The sequence below is a fragment of the Tachysurus fulvidraco genome, chromosome 10 (assembly GCF_022655615.1).
Source record: "Tachysurus fulvidraco isolate hzauxx_2018 chromosome 10, HZAU_PFXX_2.0, whole genome shotgun sequence".
In the NCBI taxonomy this organism is placed as follows: Eukaryota; Metazoa; Chordata; class Actinopteri; order Siluriformes; family Bagridae; genus Tachysurus; species Tachysurus fulvidraco.
In genome coordinates, this window is record NC_062527.1 from 14,269,334 (window position 1) to 14,288,464 (window position 19,131).

The window sequence follows — 19,131 nt, forward strand, 5'->3', positions numbered from 1 at the left end:
ACTCTACAGGTGTTTACTTTATCCCAATTACAAGCAATATAAACAGCATATATGGTTACTATTTGCCCTTTACCTTTATTACATCACAATTTAATTAAAGTGATACTCATTTTTTGTTCTTTTGTAATAAAATGTAATAAAAAAAATAAAATCAAATTTAATCAAGTTATGAGTGGGAAAAATCAACAAATTTACAAGGAAGCAAAGTTTTTTAAAAATATTGATGTTCATGAATATGGGTCTCACAGACCCGAACATCATACAAGGGTTAACTCATCATTAATTCTTTTTTCAGTAAGTATTACGCAATACAGTGCATTTATTGCATGATTATTCATGTATTGTTATTCTAAAGTGTTTATTTTAAAATATCCACATGATTTTCTGAAAGTAGCTTTAGTCTAAAGTTTGGTCAAGTTTCATAATCTCCATATGAAATGGCTTGGTATTAGCATCATGAATTTAGAAACACCACAAATTCATGTTCAATCATTAAAAGTGTCAGTTATAAGTATATTCAATAAGACACAGAGATTATGGATGCATGTACACCACTGCGTGTCATTATCTAACACAGATGTATTTGACAGGTGCTTATTTAATTTCCACTTGAAATAAAATTAGATTCATGAATATAATATGGGGCAATTATCTTGGATTATTCTACTGTCACACGCTAATATCTGACAGACTGAGATCATTAAAGCATTAAATAGCAATTATAAAGTCATATCACTGAGCTCTGAGAAAGATTTTCTGTTTTATTTTATTTATTTATTTATTAATTTGATTATTTGCATTGCCAGGGATTTAGGAAGTCAGTGTAATGCAACTAGCAATTGATAAGCTGTGTTGAGAATGTCAGTTAATTTTATGCCAAATTAAGCAATGGTGTTGTAGGAAAAAGTCAGTGGGTGAAGGATTTTTGTTGGGCAAGTTACCAGTAAACACTCACAGATACTGTGCCAAACAACAGGGAAATGTAAGCACAGCCACCGTATCTATGAGAACCATTTCTGTTTAACGGTAGATTCAGAGAGGGCAAGGGAGATTTCTGAGTGAAAAATGTCTATTAGACAATAATTAAAAAGATGATAAAATATGTATTGCAAATTCATTGCAGGTACAACATAGTGAACTTGGTTTAAAAGAAAAAAAAACGACGCATCACCTTTCAAAAGCCAAATATTTGGTGCTAATTTTTTTTTAATTTTTTTTTATTTTTTGTGGTTTTTGAGATATAGTTGAGCTGGAAACAAAGGTAACATTGGTGGGGAAATATAGGTCCCTGAGAAGACATGAGGATAAAACTGTGCGAGGAGTGACTTAAAAGGGACCATGTCCTCTTCAAGGAGAAACACAATCTTTATGGATACTAAAGCAGGTCTTGGGTACAAAGCAAACTTCTCTCTACACCAGGGCTATTCAATTAGTTTGTCACAGGGCCAGTTCATGAAAAGCTTCCCAAATGAGAGGCTTGAGAGATCTGGCTAGCAAAATGAGTGATGACACGATAACAATATAGGAGCCCATTTGTTGTATTTTTGCACCATAAGACACCCAAGTAAGCTTTTTTTCCTTGCTATGTTGTATTTTGAAACTGTAATACAACAACATCAGTTCAATGTAAGACGTCCAATTGGGCTTTTTCAAATGGTTAAATCAATTCAAATGGTTAAATCAGCGAGCCTAATAAATTAGAATTTAACTCATTTAACTGAAACTTAAGTTCACATAATAAAAAGGTTAACAATATTGAAAGTCATCTCAATAATTGGCAAACAATTAGGCTGTTTCTTTTGATAAAAAATTACATTTTTTAAATTTTACAAGAGCAGGGAAATCAGCTGTATATGTTGTCAGTGCAGTACACATACAGTGGTGCAGGTTCTGGGCTGTGACGGATGTGTGTTTATTGTTTTAATGGCATTCATGTGTGAGAAGGACAATTCACACGTGTAAGTAGAGCTATGGTACTTAGAATAGGGTTAATTTTGTTTCCACAAATTTCCCGGTTTCTTTTGAAGAAAAAAAAACAAAGGAAGAAATGAACAGAAGAAATTAGATTAATAAAAGTTTTTATCTGTCATCATCCTACAGTCAGCGTGTCTCACAGGAGAGGTTACTCGCACCACTCACCTGTCATGTGACTCCTGCTCTGTGCTACGACTGCGGCTCGTGCTGAATGGAACAGACACACATCACTTTATAACAGTAGGGTCCGTTATCCGACTGAACTAAATTTATTATAGAGATGTCTTTCACACTAGGCTACTTGAAGGCGCGGAACAAATTACCTTGCGGGCCGTCAATTGAATAGCCTGGCTCTACACTAAAGGATTTGCCAAGAATTAAACATAAGGCACAGAGATCATGCTGACAAATCTGTCCTCATTAGTAATCAGAGCAGAAATCAGAGCAAAGATCACAACTGTAGAGTAGATCACTAGATTTAAGATTGGATCCCACACCACTGGCAATTTGAAAGATAATAGTTTAAGACCAGACAAATATCGGGATCCAATTTGTGGTCATTGTTCTCACAATAGAATCAATAATCCCAGACATTACTGACCTGGTTTGGGTTCTATTCGCTGTCACATTATGTTGAAGGTTGAACTGACCTAAAAGTCACATTACCTCCAGTCTGCAAGGTCAGTAGCATGTGAGAAAGAAAATCTGAATTGAAAATGTCAGAGCCGCTAGCTTTGTTCAGACAGCAGAGCAATTCTGATTTCTTTCTTTCACAAAGACTTTCGTTTTAAGAATAGACAAACTATTCAGACAAATTATGTATGAGCTGAAAGCGTTCTACCAACCTGAATGGGTTTTTGACAGACAACAAAAATTGACAAGGGTGACATTCAATTTTTGTTGTTGTTGCTGTTTGGCAACATTGGGAAGGATCATTCCTGGAGAAAAAACAATCCATAATCCCAGAAATTTAATATGAAACCACATACAGATGAGGAAAATGGATTTAGAGTTCACGGCCAGTTTGATTTATCTTTACGTTTGCTTATTTGACTGATGCTTGTATACAGAATGATTGACAACTGAGACAGGGTACATCTGGGCAGTTGACAGTTAGTGTTCTTGCTTAAGGACCCAACTGTGGCAGTGCTGGGATTTGAACCCACAATCTTCTGATCTGTAATGATGTGATGTAAATTAATCAGCTTTTGGCATGTTTACCTATTCCATCTATCTTTTGTTTACGGAGACACACAACCTCACCCATACATCACACACACAGCACAACAGACGAATAAGGACTCACACTAAACCTTCCTTGTGCATTAAAACACTGAATAGACTTACACGCAGATGCACACAAGTTGGTATACTCATACACACCAGGATGACTCTCATCTGACTAATTTGTATGCACTGAAAGTGAATTAAAGTTTCTATCCACGGCCCTAATGTGGCCGTTGTTATGGTTACTCTTGCCAAGGGCTGGTCTCAACCGTGATCATCCTGCTGGGCTAAAAGCATTAAACCCGCCCTGCCTTTTCAGTGTTTTTGTGCTCACTATGGCACCAGCTGTCTTTGTAGTCTGTGATTGTGCATTATTAGAAGCTTTTGATTGCAAATTGTGGCTGTCATGAGTGCATGTCTTTTTGCACAATAATTTATGTGCTCTAAAATTTTACATTTTTGCTGTAGCTGGTATTATCCTTACAAACTTCAAATTTTCTAGAATGTACTTCTATGCACACACAGAGGTTTCTCCACTTTTCTCTCCCTCCATTTATCTGCATGACATGTGGATTTTTATTTGAGATGCCTACAGTAAGTAATTGAAATGGCGTTCTATTACAGAGCGGAATACGTTATCGTTAGCTCTCAGAGATGAATCCGAGGATGAAAAATGAGTGAACAATTTCTTCAGAGAAGGGAACGGGATGGATTGTGATTGCCACAGCGACACTTGGCCTTTGTCATCTGCACAGAGACACTATACCTGTCTTTCTGTATGTGCGGTCGAGGTCATTGGTATCCACGTTGCAGTCTCTGCAGATTAGTTAGTACTTTTGGCATTGACCTTCTCTACTGAGAGCTCTGAAAAACACCTCGACATCTTTGAAATACTACAGAACTGATTTGCACAGCGGATACAGTAGGTATTGAGTTATGGACATGCTTGCACACACACACACACACACACACACACACACACACACACACACACACACACACACACACACACACACACACACACACACACACACAAAACACATACACACATCTCAGAAATACTGCAGCACTGCTTTGCACAGCGGATACAGTAGGTAGTGAGTTATGGACATTCTTGCACACAGACACACACACACGACACACACTTGGTTTAGCTTAGGGCAGTCAGAATGCAGGTCACGATGCTGTGTGTGCGTGTGTGTGTGGCCTTGAGAAAGTGCTTGGTGGCTTATTTTTACTGGCATGTTTTTTTTTTTGCTGTGACTGGAGGAAAGTGTTGCCCTCAATATATGGACCTGGTGGTGAACCTTGTAGTCTATGGTGTCAGACATTATCTTCCTTTATGTCTCTCTCCTTTTTTTAACCACTTCCCAGCCCCCTGAGCTGTGGTCACTCTGTATAAGATGTTGTGACCCAACTACCAATCTCATCCCTTCAACCACCTCACTGCAGCCACATAAACCTTGAAGGGACATTGTGTGTTATTGCAGCTCTGAGGGACAAACCATACAAGACTCTTTACTCTACATTACTTGTGATGGATGTACATGCAACGTGCATTAAGCTGTGCCTTTTATGTCTCCTCGCTTGTATTTTAAATCTTAATCTACATTCAACCAGTAGTTATATCATAGCAAAGTGTTAGTACAGTAGTGATTCTCTCACCAGAAAACCTGATACTCACGCTGTTTATTTATTGACCCACGTTACATAGTTATTAAACTGTCCAGCTGTCTCCATCTATGTTTTAATGACCCTGTTGTTCATTTGGATTTTTATTTGCTTGGAAAAAAAACATTGTGCATGAAACATGTTATATGCAACATTTTTACTTCACTCAATCTATCAATTAGGTGTATTCATTAAAGATCACTTTATCCTGCTAGCAAACTAAATAATACTAACATTTTTCAGTTTATAATATTAGCGAATGTGTAAAGCAATGCGGTTAATATTTAAACAGTACACTGGTGTTCTATTCTATCAGAGGAATGAAAATTAACTTAGCAAACATTTTCAATCAGTATAAACAAGTAAATGATTTTCTTGATGCATATAAAATTAGGACACTGTTGGATTTTGGTAAGACGTTTTTAGCTCTGTTAGGAAACCTTACACAGAATATTTAGTGGTATAAGATGATACCTACATATATTAGTTGCCCATGAACAAGCACATGGTGCATCTCAAAGACGAGAAATTGGTTTACTGTTTCCCTTGAAAAAAAAAAATCTATATATCTATATGTATATTTTTTTTATAAATAAAGATATCTATCTATCTATCTATCTATCTATCTATCTATCTATCTATCTATCTATCTATCTATCTATCTATCTATCTATCTATCTCTATATATATATTTATATTTATTTATTTATTTATTTTTATAAATAAAGTAAGGCCTCTAGTAGCCTACTGTAGGTAAAAACAAATGCTTATGACCATCTACACATTCTAAATGCCTGATTGTCAACTTTTATACTTTCAGCCATGAACTGAGTATGACGTACTGTATTAGGCACAAATGTATTTTTTTTTTAGCCTAGACATTCTTTATACTGATATGGCATATATACACATTATATACACATTAATTCACTTTTATTTGTTTTGGTATTATTTTTGGAAATCTGCTAAATGATCTAACAAAGCTTGGGAGCTTAGTATTTAGCACTGAATTCCATCTTGTTTACCTTTCTGAGCTGTAAAGAAGAGCAGTGAGTGAGATTGTCTGTAACAACAAAGAAGATGAATCTAAATACAAATGAATGACCTGTAATGATCTGACATTCTTACTTTAAGAAAAGTATAATAGTAATAATAGAGCAATGAAATATATAATTTGTATATATGTAAATAATCTAGTGCACTTAAAAAAAATTAAGGCTGTCCTTTGCTCTATGCGTCTTTCCGTCTCAGTCTCTGCGGCAGTTTTGCCTCCCTCTGCAGCCATCGACAAAGCTTTGTACTTTTATTTATTGTTCTTTAAAGATCTGTTAAATTTTCTGCTCACATTTTCTGGCACTCAGCATTGTCAGTTGCTGAAGTCTTGTTGAGTGTGAAATGTTAGAGGTATAACCATTACCTCTATTCCTGGCATTTTGTTGGCTAGCAGAAAGAATGAGTCACTGCAGACAGCAAAAAGTAATCACACTGCCATGTATAGGGACGGAACAGCTGCTGGTGCAGTGAACAGATGTGGTGCCAAGGCTTCATACTAGAAGCGGAAAGCCTCACTATGAGATAGGGACACAGGTTTCTGCTGTCTCCTCCTGATCTCTACCTTTGTGCCCTCGTGCAAAGTAATTAACCCTGTGTGGACCTGGAGGTGGTGTAAAGTGGCACTTGGGGTCAGGCTTATTTTACTTACACCACAGTAATCTTGAAAAACAGCAGTGATGCCTCACTGCCCACCCACAGATGATAAAGGTCACAGAAAAATGAAAGAAATTAAGGTGGAGTAGCATGCTGCATCATAATTTGGTGGTTTGCTTCATTCTGTCTCACTTCGTCTGTGATGCTTTGCTCAGACTTAAATGATTTATTGACTAAAATATTTCCCAATGATATGCAGATTCAGGCGACCTATTTTCACTAACTATATAAAATATTTTGGATGAAGAATTTTATGTTTGTTTCTTCGTATGCTTTGGTTTTGTAGCTGTGGAAATGACAGAGACTCTGGAATTAACAGTAGCATTTAAAATCATGAGTGCCATTGTCAGGTGCTATTTGCTTAATTGTATTTTATATGAGGTGTGTATTTCATGCTCAGGTTTGCACTCTCATGTTTCAATTCCCTCACTGCTGAGTGAACAGCGCTACTGTTTTGTCTGTATACAGCTGCCAGGATGCTGTTCCAGTACATAAAACAAATGATTTATAATCAGACACAAACAGATCAGGAAAACACTAGTGTGTAATTAAGCATCTTTTATCAAGATAGAACTACTGATTGTCCTTGTACAAAGCAATCTGGGATTCATGAAGCATGCAAGAACGGTTTTAAGCCAAAGCTGTGTCTCAAAATGCATATCACTGTGTCCTAATCTATAAGATCTGTACATGAGCAGTTAATATAATAAAAGATGATGGATACACGTTTAGAAGGAAAGAATTAAATTTGCCATGAAACTGACTTTGTTTCTATCCTGATGTCTTACCTTCACACCTCTCTCTCTCTCTCTCTCTCTCTCTCTCTCTCTCTCTCTCTCTCTCTCTCTCTCTCTCTCTCTCTGTCTCTGTCTCTCTCAGGAATGGCTTTGACTATTCCCTTTCTAATATAAAGGGACAAGTTAGATTTCATTTCTCTACACATAATTTATTTGGAAACTACAGTTCATTATCTATCGTCTATTTTGCTGTGCTACATTTGTTCATGTGTCTCTGTAGGGGAACAGCTTTATAATCAAACATCATCAAGAATAGAACATTACAGTAATTTCAGACTGGTTGTTTAAGTTGTTTTGTTTTTTAATACCACTAATCTTGAGTTATTCAGCAGGTGTAGCTTTCCATTTATAAATATTTATGTAGGTAAAAGTTTTCCCACATCGCTGCTCAGCCGGCATGGTTGTTGCACTTTGATACTTTGAATTTTCCCATATAGACACTCTCAAGATCTGAACTTAGCAAAACCAGGTTCTGTAGTTTGTGCCTCTCTTGCATCAGTAGATAATCTCACCTGGATTCCGTACATACAAACCTAAGAGCTGTTTCTGTACCGTCCTGTTCTTTAAATCACAATACCGCACAGAACATATTGACTCTTTCCGTACAAACATCACTGCTTGATTTTATTCTTCTACACTTGTATTAATTGCTTATACCATAATCAAATGTCAACCATAAAAGACTGGGTTTCTTTTACAATCTAGTTCCACCCAGTGCTTCTGTTTTTCTTTGCCTCTCACATCTGGTTTGCTCATTAGGAATCTAAATCAACATCTGGATTATTGTTTATCTGCTTTGTGCCATTGCCTATTGTTAAGTGTGCTATAGAACTACATATTTTTTTTTTGCTCATTTTGTTTAGGAATCCTTTAAAGCTTATTTAGTAACCACATTGAAAGTAATGGGAAGTGTATATCGTTATGAGAATGTGGAAGTATGAACCTGCTAACTGCTCCTGTGCATATAAGAGGTTAACAGCATGCGTCGATACTGATTTCGAATTCATAATCTGTTCACCGTGAACTCTGATAAGCTCACGTTATTCACTGTCTGAGGATGGATATTTCCTGAAAGAGCATGGGTATCCATCTCTGTCTGAGCACAGTAGAGACGGATATACTTACCTGAGGATGTATGCATCTGTCTCACCTCCGCAGCCCTCTTAGCAGACACAGTCAGCACATTAAAAACTCGTTTAGCTTCTGGCTCGTTAGACGCTCATTACTAACAATGCACCTTCAAGTTTCCACTGAGAGGGTGAGGGTCACACCATCACTCACATACAGACACTCACAAACAAGGGAACTCCAGCAGAGGTGGAAAGACTGAATCATGTGGAATCACTGTATAAGGAGGCAGAAGTTTGTCTTTTAATATGATAAATATATTACTATGTGAATAGTCTCAACATGTTTATAGTTGGTCTGTCATTTCATATGTTTCACTGTGATGTCATTTCCAGAATGTCGTGACATCCTGTTACCCATGATGCTTAAGGAGCTGAGTGGGGCATTGTCTGATGTGGGGGAAGGGCCACAGGATGAGAGGCGGAACAGTGTGGAGCTCCTCAACAACATCCTGGAGGTGCTCAGCCGCAAGGATGTGGTAAGAGCCAAGCTTAATCTTCAGAAACGATACACTAATCATTCACTTGCCTTCAGGATGCACTTTACCTTACTGGTAGAGCAATCAAGCACAAAACACCACACTACAGATATAACTAATGCATGCACTTCCAATTGCTAAGTTACTCTTCAGAATGAATATTTACAAATAGTTACTGCTTACTCGATTTAAAAAATACAAATAAATAACTGACTGATCGTTTCTCATTGTGACAATTTTAGGTCAGCTCATAATGATATTTACAAGTGAACCAGCTCCAGTTTCTTAATGATTTCTGTCTTCTCTATAAACCTTGTGCTCAAATTAGAACATGAACTATTTTATTATTTAAATTTTTTTCTTTTTCTTTTTTCTTTTTTTTCTTTTCTTTTTATTCTTTATTATTAACACACCATTTTTATTAAAGTTTTATATTTTATTTTATCTGTGTATTATGACCAGCAGACATATATACATATAACCAAGGTAGCGCTTTATTTTAAAAGATTAGGAACTCTATAAAGCTACCATATAGAACTATAATGAGCCAACCTGATACAGGATTCTCCACAATATTAATCAAGGGTGCATTAATTATTTAATATTCTGTCAAATTTGATTAAATAATTAAACAAGGGAGTCAAAGTGTTTTGGTGGTTAGTATATTTGAAGTGGTTTGGTGGTTAGTATATTTGAATAACACCTCAAGGGTTGGGTTTTGATTCCCGCTTCCTCCGTGTGTGTGGAATTTGCATGTTCCTCTGGGTTTCCTCTGGGTACTCTGGTTTCATCCCCTGTCCAAAGACATGTGTTCTAGGCTGATTGGCACCTCACAATTGTCAGTAGTGTGTGAATGGCTGTGTGCATGATTGTGCTCTGGGATACACTGGCATCCTGTCCTAGTCTCCCGGAATAGGCTCCAGGTTTCCTGCAAGCCAGCAGGATAAGCATAGTAGAGAATGTACTGTATGGGTGGATGATTAAAAAATAAAGAGCACCTGCATTAACTTGCTTGATCGCATGTAAATAAGGTAAGGAAAAATTAACCTCCATGAATATTTAGTGGAGGGTTTACATTATGTTACTAATATCACTTTTCCTTAGGAGAATTAGGATGTTTATAAATCTGTAACAGAAGTACCAGATGAGTAAGCAAGTGTGAGACAGGGATTTGTGTTTCCATAATAATTAATGACTTCCATTAATATTATTTATATAGCAAATCATTCAGTTCAACATGCATTGTATACTCCACATTATTTTATTTAGTTTTATGATTATATTGCTTTATGTCCTGCGTTGAGAGGACAGCTTTTGCTTAGTGCAGAGTGCAGATTATAATAGGACTATTGATTTGAAACCGAAGACCTTGATTATTTTAAATGTTGATGAGTATAAAAGTTATCTCTATGTCTTGTGCGCGCACACACACAAACACACACACACACACACAAGTGGGTGGGCTAGAGAACCTCATACTTCAAAGTCAATGGATAATATTTTATCTTGAGTTACTTTGATGGCCTGGATGGATTGAAGCTTGAACTCTGAGTATGAAACAGAGAGAAAAATGGGTCAAAATGAGTGATTACAGTGAGCATTTGGAGAGTGGAGAGATGATGCGGTTTGTTCCAGCCGCGTGCTGAAAAGATGAACATGCACTGAATTTGTAAAGGGAACAAGAGACAGATAGGTGGGGAGCGGTGTGTGTGTGGGGGGGGGGGGGCAGCATGTGCTGTTCTACTATAATCCCTTTTCCTCCTTGTAAAGGTTCTGCAGCTCTTAAGGGAGCTCTAAAGAACCTAAGAAGAAATAGCATGAAATGATGCCGCCTGTGTGCTTGTAGTGCAACAGAGTACAGTTTTATTGCCACTTAAATCCTATTCGCCTATCACGTGGATTACAGATTAGAATGAAGCCTGCAGAGACAGAGTAAAGATAAGGGGTGAATGAGGAGATAAGGTGACAGGCAAGGAGATTAGCACAGAAAAGACTTAAATGGAGAGAAAGTAAAGGGAGGAGAAGAGACAGAGTGCTGGCAAATACAGACAAACAAATCACTTTAAATGAATAATCATTTCATCATCATTGTCTTTTATATTTTTTAATTAGATTTGAAATTATTAGTTATATTACCATCAGCATTATTGACTTCTGTTTTCTCTTTTCTGAATATGACAATTACAGTCAAGACAGTCCTGCAGATCTAACTTGTCTTCTGATAAGATCTTTACCAGGAAGCGTTGAATCAAAATGAGTCAAATATTATCAACTCCCAATTCCTGTATCATGTACAGTATGCTAATCATATTATAAGTAGAAAACCCACTTCCTACTAGCCCACTTGTTTCTTGTTACCAATGTTTCTGTGCAAACAGTCAAAAAGGTAACAGTAAAAAATGGTTTATTTTTAATTATTATTATAAAATCGACCTGGAACACATGAGGTTTAACATACTGCATTAGGACATGTTGTGGTTGTCTAATGTTGTTCAAAGAATATTATTTTTTAGTTTAGTAATAGTGGCTTATTATAGTAATTATCTCTGGCTAAAGTGAGTTAAATCTGGTTTAAGTTTGTTACTAAATTTCTTATATTTTGTGTAATTTTTTGGATATTTTTTATGTAGACAAAAAAAATAACCTCAGGATATAATGATGCTATCAAGCTATTAAATAATTGTCAAGCTATTAATTTAGCTTTTTAGACCACCTTTTAGGAGATTGGAGATAGAGAGAGAAAAGAAAAACAGGTGATGGAGAGTTATAGTGGTAGTGAAATAAAAGTGAGCTAGCGTGAAGTGAGTGTAAACAAAAGGTCATAAGGGCCAGACACAGACAGTGAGTAATGGGGAATGGTGGAAGATGACCAGAAGAGGAAGGAAAAGTGACACAAGGTCACACATTCTCTCTCTTTTCCCTCGGCACTTCTCTCCTCTTCCTTGCTCTCTTCTATAACTGGATTCTGGCACCATTTCAAATTTCTAATAAAAACAAGCATCAAGAGGGAGGTCAGAAGAGGTCTCTGTCTCTCACTTTCTCTTTCTACGATCAACTTAGCGGTCGACTGACGATAGCACGAGACTAGACGAGCCTGAAGGAACATGGGAATAAAGGCCCATCGTGAAAAAATCAATAGAAAGAAATAAGTAAAAGTATAAATAGAACACAAATAGAAATAGCTCAGTGTTCAGATTTTATGTTATATTAATCTTTAACAATTTGCACTGACTGTAATTCTTCGACCTTCTTGATAGCCTTTAGCTCTATGGTAAAAATAATCATTTAACTAAGAACCAAGCAACAATTTTACCGAGCCGTTTATTACGTACTTTTTTGCCGACACTTTTAGGCAAAGCAGATTGCAGCTGAGAAGCAAAGCAAGTGAGCAGGTTTGCATGTGTTGATGAGCATTAATCATTTTGCTCAAGGGAGAGTCACTTCCAGTCATCACCATATGAAACTGCTTCTGAGAAATTCATAGTAATCTTTGGGCATCAGACAAAACACAAGTGCGTCAAAGTTCAACACAAATTCGTAACCATGAACTAATTAGTAAACAAACAAGGAACCAAGGAAGGAAGGAAGGAAGCAAGTCACTGAATTGTTCAGAACTAATTTTTTGCAGCTATCATATGCAGCTTTCAAAACTATCATATTTGATGATAGCTTTAAACTTATTTTTATAATTTATATAATATAATTTATCACTTTTATTTATAGGCTACTAATAATGTAAACACAAAACTGTAGCAATGCTCTTTCAGTTTATTACTTAAAACTTATAGCTATCCCAATTATGTGTAATGCATAGATGAAAATATTGATTTGTTATTAGAAAGATGAGGAAAAATTGTTCACAATAAAATTAAAATACAATGTCGAAATCAACCTAGGGACCTGGAGCTGTTGTGTGTGGTGTTGCCTTCAGGATAAGTTTCCTTCCATCTCCCAAAAAAAATGCTAAGGTAGAAATGGATTAGTTATGATCATTTTCCCCTATGTATGGATGAGGGTGCGGATGTGTGTGCATGGTGTCCTGTGTTCTAAGGAGGGTATGTTCGGGATAAAGGGTTCTGGATCTTCTTCTACTCACCAGGATAAAGGATTTTGAAAATGAGCGAATGTACGGAATTGGATTTAAGTGTAAGACAATGGTAGGTGAAAAACATGGAGGCATTCAAAGTCAGCAGCTGGTGGCAAACTAGTGCAAGATGTGGTATGTTCAACATGAGCATGTAAACATTTAAACGTTATGTAGATTTATAATAGCTTGCTATCTTTCTCTTTTATCATTTAGGTAATTTAATTGTCTGTGATTTAGGACAGACTTTAGACCCTGACTTAAGGCTCGGCTCAGGTTGCTACTGGTGGTCAAATAGTCCAGAAAGTTTAAGCTCTGATACTCTTACTACATGCTTTTAAACACAGCTAACACATAATCTCACTATTAGTTTAGCCAGCTGACTATAACACTTTTACTTTGGTCAGGTCAGATGTTCGAATGCTAGAACATTCCTGGGAAAGTTGGATGTCTGAACAGTAGTTTAAAGTCTGCACTTAAAAGACTCAAAGCCTTAAGACGGATCCAATCAGCTCCCGTATCAGTGCAGAGAATTGCAATTTAATCATGGAATTAAAATGTTTGAACACAACCCGGACGTTGCTGGAGGGAAGGAAGATATAAACAAAGAGGATGAAATGAATATTTTAGAAGCTGAGAGGAGACAGGTGTTTCTCTTTTCCCCGAGCATGCAAACAAGCATGCCGTCACTAACAGAGGTTCATTTTTCCACCTCTCATGGCAAGATGCTTTTGCGGTGTGAGTGTATCTGATTAAGTTGTCACACTAAAGATGTTTGTGTATGAGGAGAGAGAGAGAGAGAGAGAGAGAGAGAGAGAGAGAGAGAGAGAGAGAGAGAGAGAGAGAGAGAGAGAAATACAGACAAATCCTTGAGAAGGATGAATGGATCAGAGGGTTTTTTTTTGTGGAATTTTGTCTGCAGGTGTGCACATATGATATTTGAGTTTCAGATGGATTGAGTGATTGTTGATGCAAATTGAAACACAATATGAATATGAAAATTGAAATTTTCTCTCCCCGTTTCAATCCCACCCTTTATCCTCTTATGCATCACATGAGACTGCCTACAGATGATGTGCGGCAAAATTCCTTTGCCCTGCTTTTGCTATGTATAGAGAGTGCAGTACCACTTCTGTGACTTTACCTAAAAAATTAATTTTTTGTGCTTTATTATGCTTATATTATTATTATTATTAAATACATACAGAGCTAGTTGTGTGATCTAAACCCTGATTTCAATCTGGAAATGAAAGATATTAACTCTATCACCATAGACATTCATACTGGCCTGAAGGAAGCCAACCTGAATTAAAATAAACAGGGTTGTGTGTACAGGTATATCAGACAGCAGATGTTACCTGGTGAGCTCACTAATTGTTGTAATTTCTGAACAATGCATTTTGTGACCAATCACCGAGCAGAGGAGCTCATATCTCACCCTGTGCTTCTGTGCCAAACAAATCACACTCACCTTCTCAAGTGGATGACATACTTTCTCCTGGCTGTGTGTGTGTGTGTGTGTGTGTGTGTGTGTGTGTGTGTGTGTGTGTGTGTGTGTGTGTGTGTGTGTGTGTGTGTGTGTGTGTGTGTGTGTGTGTGTGTGTGTGTGAGTGGGTTTGCACACACATCCACCTCCCACAGTCCCTTAATGACTTCTTGTCTGTTGTCTGTCTACTTATCTTAAAGAAGCAGACAGATGATGTCTAACTGTTGCCACCTCAGTCTCATCTTCTCACAAAGAGAGAGTGAGTATAAATGTCAAAGAGAATGAAGAACAAAGAAAAATCACAACTTTCAAACAGATAAAACAAAAAAACAAACAAAAATAAACAAGGTGGGAAACATAAGGCAGGGAGAATGATGAGCAGAATTATGTAAACGCAACATAGGAACCACTATACATTAAAGACGTGGTTATAATAATAAATATAATAACTCTGCGATGTCAGTGATACTGAAATGTAACTGTACACATCTACTGTATTGCTGCATGCTGGATAAAATTCTTTATTTCAGACATCTCTTAATAGTTGTCAGTCCCAGATATAATCAGAACAGAAATGCTTACCTCTACCTTATTTCCTTGTAAGACAACATGTAATGCATGCATAGTTTGAACATATAAGAGACTCATCTGAAAATTTTGGCACTGTTTTCACTGCCGTAGCAGTTTGGCTCTAAAAATCGCAAAATGTACTTTTAAGCAAATACCCTTCCCTTTCCCTGCATAATCTCCTACATTGATGCAGTATTATATTCCTAGCATCTTTTGTGTCGGTGTTAGGTTTAGTGCTTGGCTTTTAAGAGGACTTGTACTGTATTTTGGATCTTGGATTTTGGTTCTGCAGTGAGGACTCTCATCTTTTTAAAGGTTGTATATTAACGTTTTCTTATTCTGTTAAGTCACTGACACACAGCTTTATTAAACACATTACACCTCTGTTAATAAAATAGTATTTGTCAATGAGTCACTGAATATACTCGATTATGTATTGATAGTCTACATGCTTAGCAGTGACCTGAACATGCTGGTTATAATAACTAATAAACTGATACGCAAGTAAACATCTCAGGAGGCTAATTATGCATTAGTGCTTTTAATTAAGCTAGTGGTCTCTTAACTAAACTAATGATCTATAGCTACATTTCTGGATCTATGCACAATATATAGACACTTGATTGAACACAAGACAATTTACTATGTGCAGCTGATGGAAAATGGCCCAACAGCCCAAAGGACTGTTTTTCACTGCAGCATTCAAAATGGAACAAAAACATAGCTTTGAATCATTAGCTGAATTAACAGATCATTAGCTTAATTAATGGCACTTATGCATAAGCATTGGTAATGGTTCATTAAAATTATGATAGCACTTTATTTTACAGTTCAGTGACTACCTACTACTTCATTGGTAATTATGGGTAATTTCTGATATGTACTTCTATTCCTTTTATACTGGACAGTACAGAGTATCTTGTTTGTAAACTGCCGGTAGGTGCAAATTTGGAACAATAATTAAGTGATGAAGAAGAAATGAATACAAGTAATACATTTCAAAACTATATAATAACTGGTAACTAATATTCACAGAAGTGTTTAGACTCACCAATAACCATTTACTTTTAGGAAAAAATTATATATAAATCATTTCTCAAGTCAAAAATGTAACTCACATCTGCTCATCTCATTCAGTTTTTTAGGGTCTTTAAATAAATAATTAATAAACATCTAATAAAAAAGTATAATAACACATACATCCATACATCCATCCATCCATACATACATACATACATACATACATACATACATACATACCTACTGTACATACATACATACATACATACATACATACATACATACATACATACATACTGTACATACATACATACATACATACATACATACATACTGTACATACATACATACATATTGTACATACATACATACTGTACATACATACTGTACATACATACATACATACATACATACATACGTACATACATCCATACTGTACATACATACATACATACATACATACATACATACATACATACATACATACATACTGTACATACATACATACATACATACATACATACATACATACATACATACATACATACATACATACATACGATATAAAAATCTAACTTCTCAACCCGTGGTCTCAGAATAGATCTTTAGTGCTAATGGCTGGTTTTATGAAGCTGAGAGTGACTAATCTATTCTCTCATTAATTGTTAGGACACATGCTGTCTAAAGGCAGCCTGATGCAGTCATTATTGACATCATGTCTCTCTGAGTTGAAGGAATAAGTATTGTGTGTTCATGTCACATCCATGCAATTGAGTAAAACAGTGTGTGACTAGAGGAGGCTCTGTAAGTCCTCATATTCACCAACAGAAAACTTCTACTGTAGTTTATATTTAACATTATTCAATGTATATATTTTAGTCTCTGAGCACATTTCTGCTAAATTCCTATTTAAAGACACTATTTAAATATTAAGCTTTTAAAGCTCTGGGGTGTCTAGCGTTTAGTTCTCTCTCTCTCGTGCAATTGCTTGTGGAATGACTCTCTTAGAGAAAAAAGTCTAAAGTTAACAAAGTATAGCCAGATGAAGACTGAAACTATGAATTATAAATAACGGCTGTAAAAGCTTGGCCACCATATCAGTACATTTGATTTTTTTTGTAATTTTGTTGTGGTGTCTTCTTCGTTTCAGAAGTACTTTTCCTCAACAATCTTAATGTTTTAGATGAACTTTCATTTATTAATATATACTAAGTGTCTATATTACCGATTACTAATATTGATTTATTTAGCAGTATTTCATTTCTTCTCCATGATCCCTGTAAAATGTGCAAGTATTTATTTTAATTTTTTTTATACTTTCACTATATTAACTTTTCTTGTTCCCTACATAGTGTAAGCTACTATAAGCGTTTCACTCTACCTACTGCTCTGTGTGCAAAATGTTAGTGTTACATTTCAGATGCAATAATATTATATTTGTATAAATTAGAGTAGGTTTGTTATAATTCATGGATCAACCTGATAATCATGAAAGAAAACTCCTACTAATGGATTGTGGCATGTACAATGGGAAATAATCACAAGCACTCGGCTAAAATAGGATTTCTTCCTATAAGGTTTGAGATAGTGCAGGGAACTCCCAGGATGCCTGAAAGTCTGCACCATCCATCCTCTGCAAGTCATTTCAGGTCTGGCGCTTCTGTAGCGTAGTGTTTAAAAGGATTTTGATGTGGTTATTGAAGTTAAGCTTGATTTTAGCTGTCTGTGCAGAGCAGACTGCATATGACAAGCCTCCAGCAAACTCAGATCCACTCACCAGGATGGAGTCACACATAGCCTCCCAGACAGCTGCTAGGAATGGATCAAACAGGTTTCATATGAACAAAGCTACAGTCGAAAGCAGAAGGAGAAAGTGCCAGAGGCAAGGCTAATGCGTATGACTGGAACTGAGTGCTGCAGTCTAGGAAGACTCATCATCGTTTCAAAACATGTTTACAGCTTATCAGAGAATGCTGATCATGGATGATATCATGGTGCTCTGCTCCTGCACACACACATATTTCGAACATATTTTCCTCCGGGAGAAGAAATGAAGTTCCTCCATTCAAATGAACGACTTTATCTAAAAGAAATTGTTGCGGAAGACTAGAGAAACATCCACCAGCGAATTCCAAGAGAACCGAATCATACAGAATCAGAGAGATGAGCTTAATATGCAGAACAGTTCCTTCATCTTTTCAGTGCACTTAGACACCCACACTCACACACACTCACACTCCTACCCGCTTCATTCCTTCCTGAGGCAATATGTTTTCCCCTGTAATGATAGTGTTATTGAGGTCTTAATTGTAAGCTTTTATGTATCTCTGTGCGGTATACAAGAATTGTGTGTGTTAGTGGGAGGATATTGTGTTTCACTATTCTATTATTAATTCTATTAAAATCGCTTGTCACTTTGTAGCATACCAGCCATGGCTCTGGACTCCCCCCTATATTTGTCCTTTTTTTTTGCCAGCACAATTTATCAGGCAGAGAAAAAGCTTCCCATTTATCAGTTCAAAAGTCTCCCTTTTTTGTAGTTTGTTGTCTGAAAGACCTCCTCAATCTTAGAACCACTTGAATTACTCCATGGAAATTGCCACCTTTTCAGAACTCATTTGAAACAAGATTGTGAAACGCTTTCTTCAGTTAAGAGCAAAATACAGTTATGTCGTACACTCAGTAGGCAGCCTACACAGAGCCTGGTAATGCATTTTAGATTAACTGTCAATGCACGGATATGTGAGTGTGTTATTAATATGTGATATGTTTTTACCATATAGATTAATAGAATGTGTAAGTTTTATTGATGCCTGGAACAGAATAGAAAAAAAATGCTAACTTTTTTTAATTTACTTCTCTGTTTTGTACCTTTCTATTGTATTAAAGGGGGACACGTTTCAGCACGTTCAGGACATTGTGACGTCTCTGCTGAGGACAATAAACCGCACAGTCATCACCATGGGCCGAGAGCATGCCCTCATTGTGA

General features: G+C 36.4%; 1 protein-coding gene across 2 annotated transcripts in view; it reads left to right on the forward strand.

The window, feature by feature from the left end:
* The window catches only part of LOC113659899 (dedicator of cytokinesis protein 2), a 107,849-nt gene that overhangs the window by 37,102 nt on the left and 51,616 nt on the right, over positions 1 to 19,131 (forward strand). For both annotated transcript variants that reach the window (XM_047819359.1, XM_027172969.2), the window contains exons 25-26: positions 8,840 to 8,982; positions 19,032 to 19,127. In XM_047819359.1, coding sequence (XP_047675315.1) covers positions 8,840 to 8,982; positions 19,032 to 19,127 — 239 coding nt within the window. The remainder of the gene's footprint in view (positions 1 to 8,839; positions 8,983 to 19,031; positions 19,128 to 19,131) is intronic.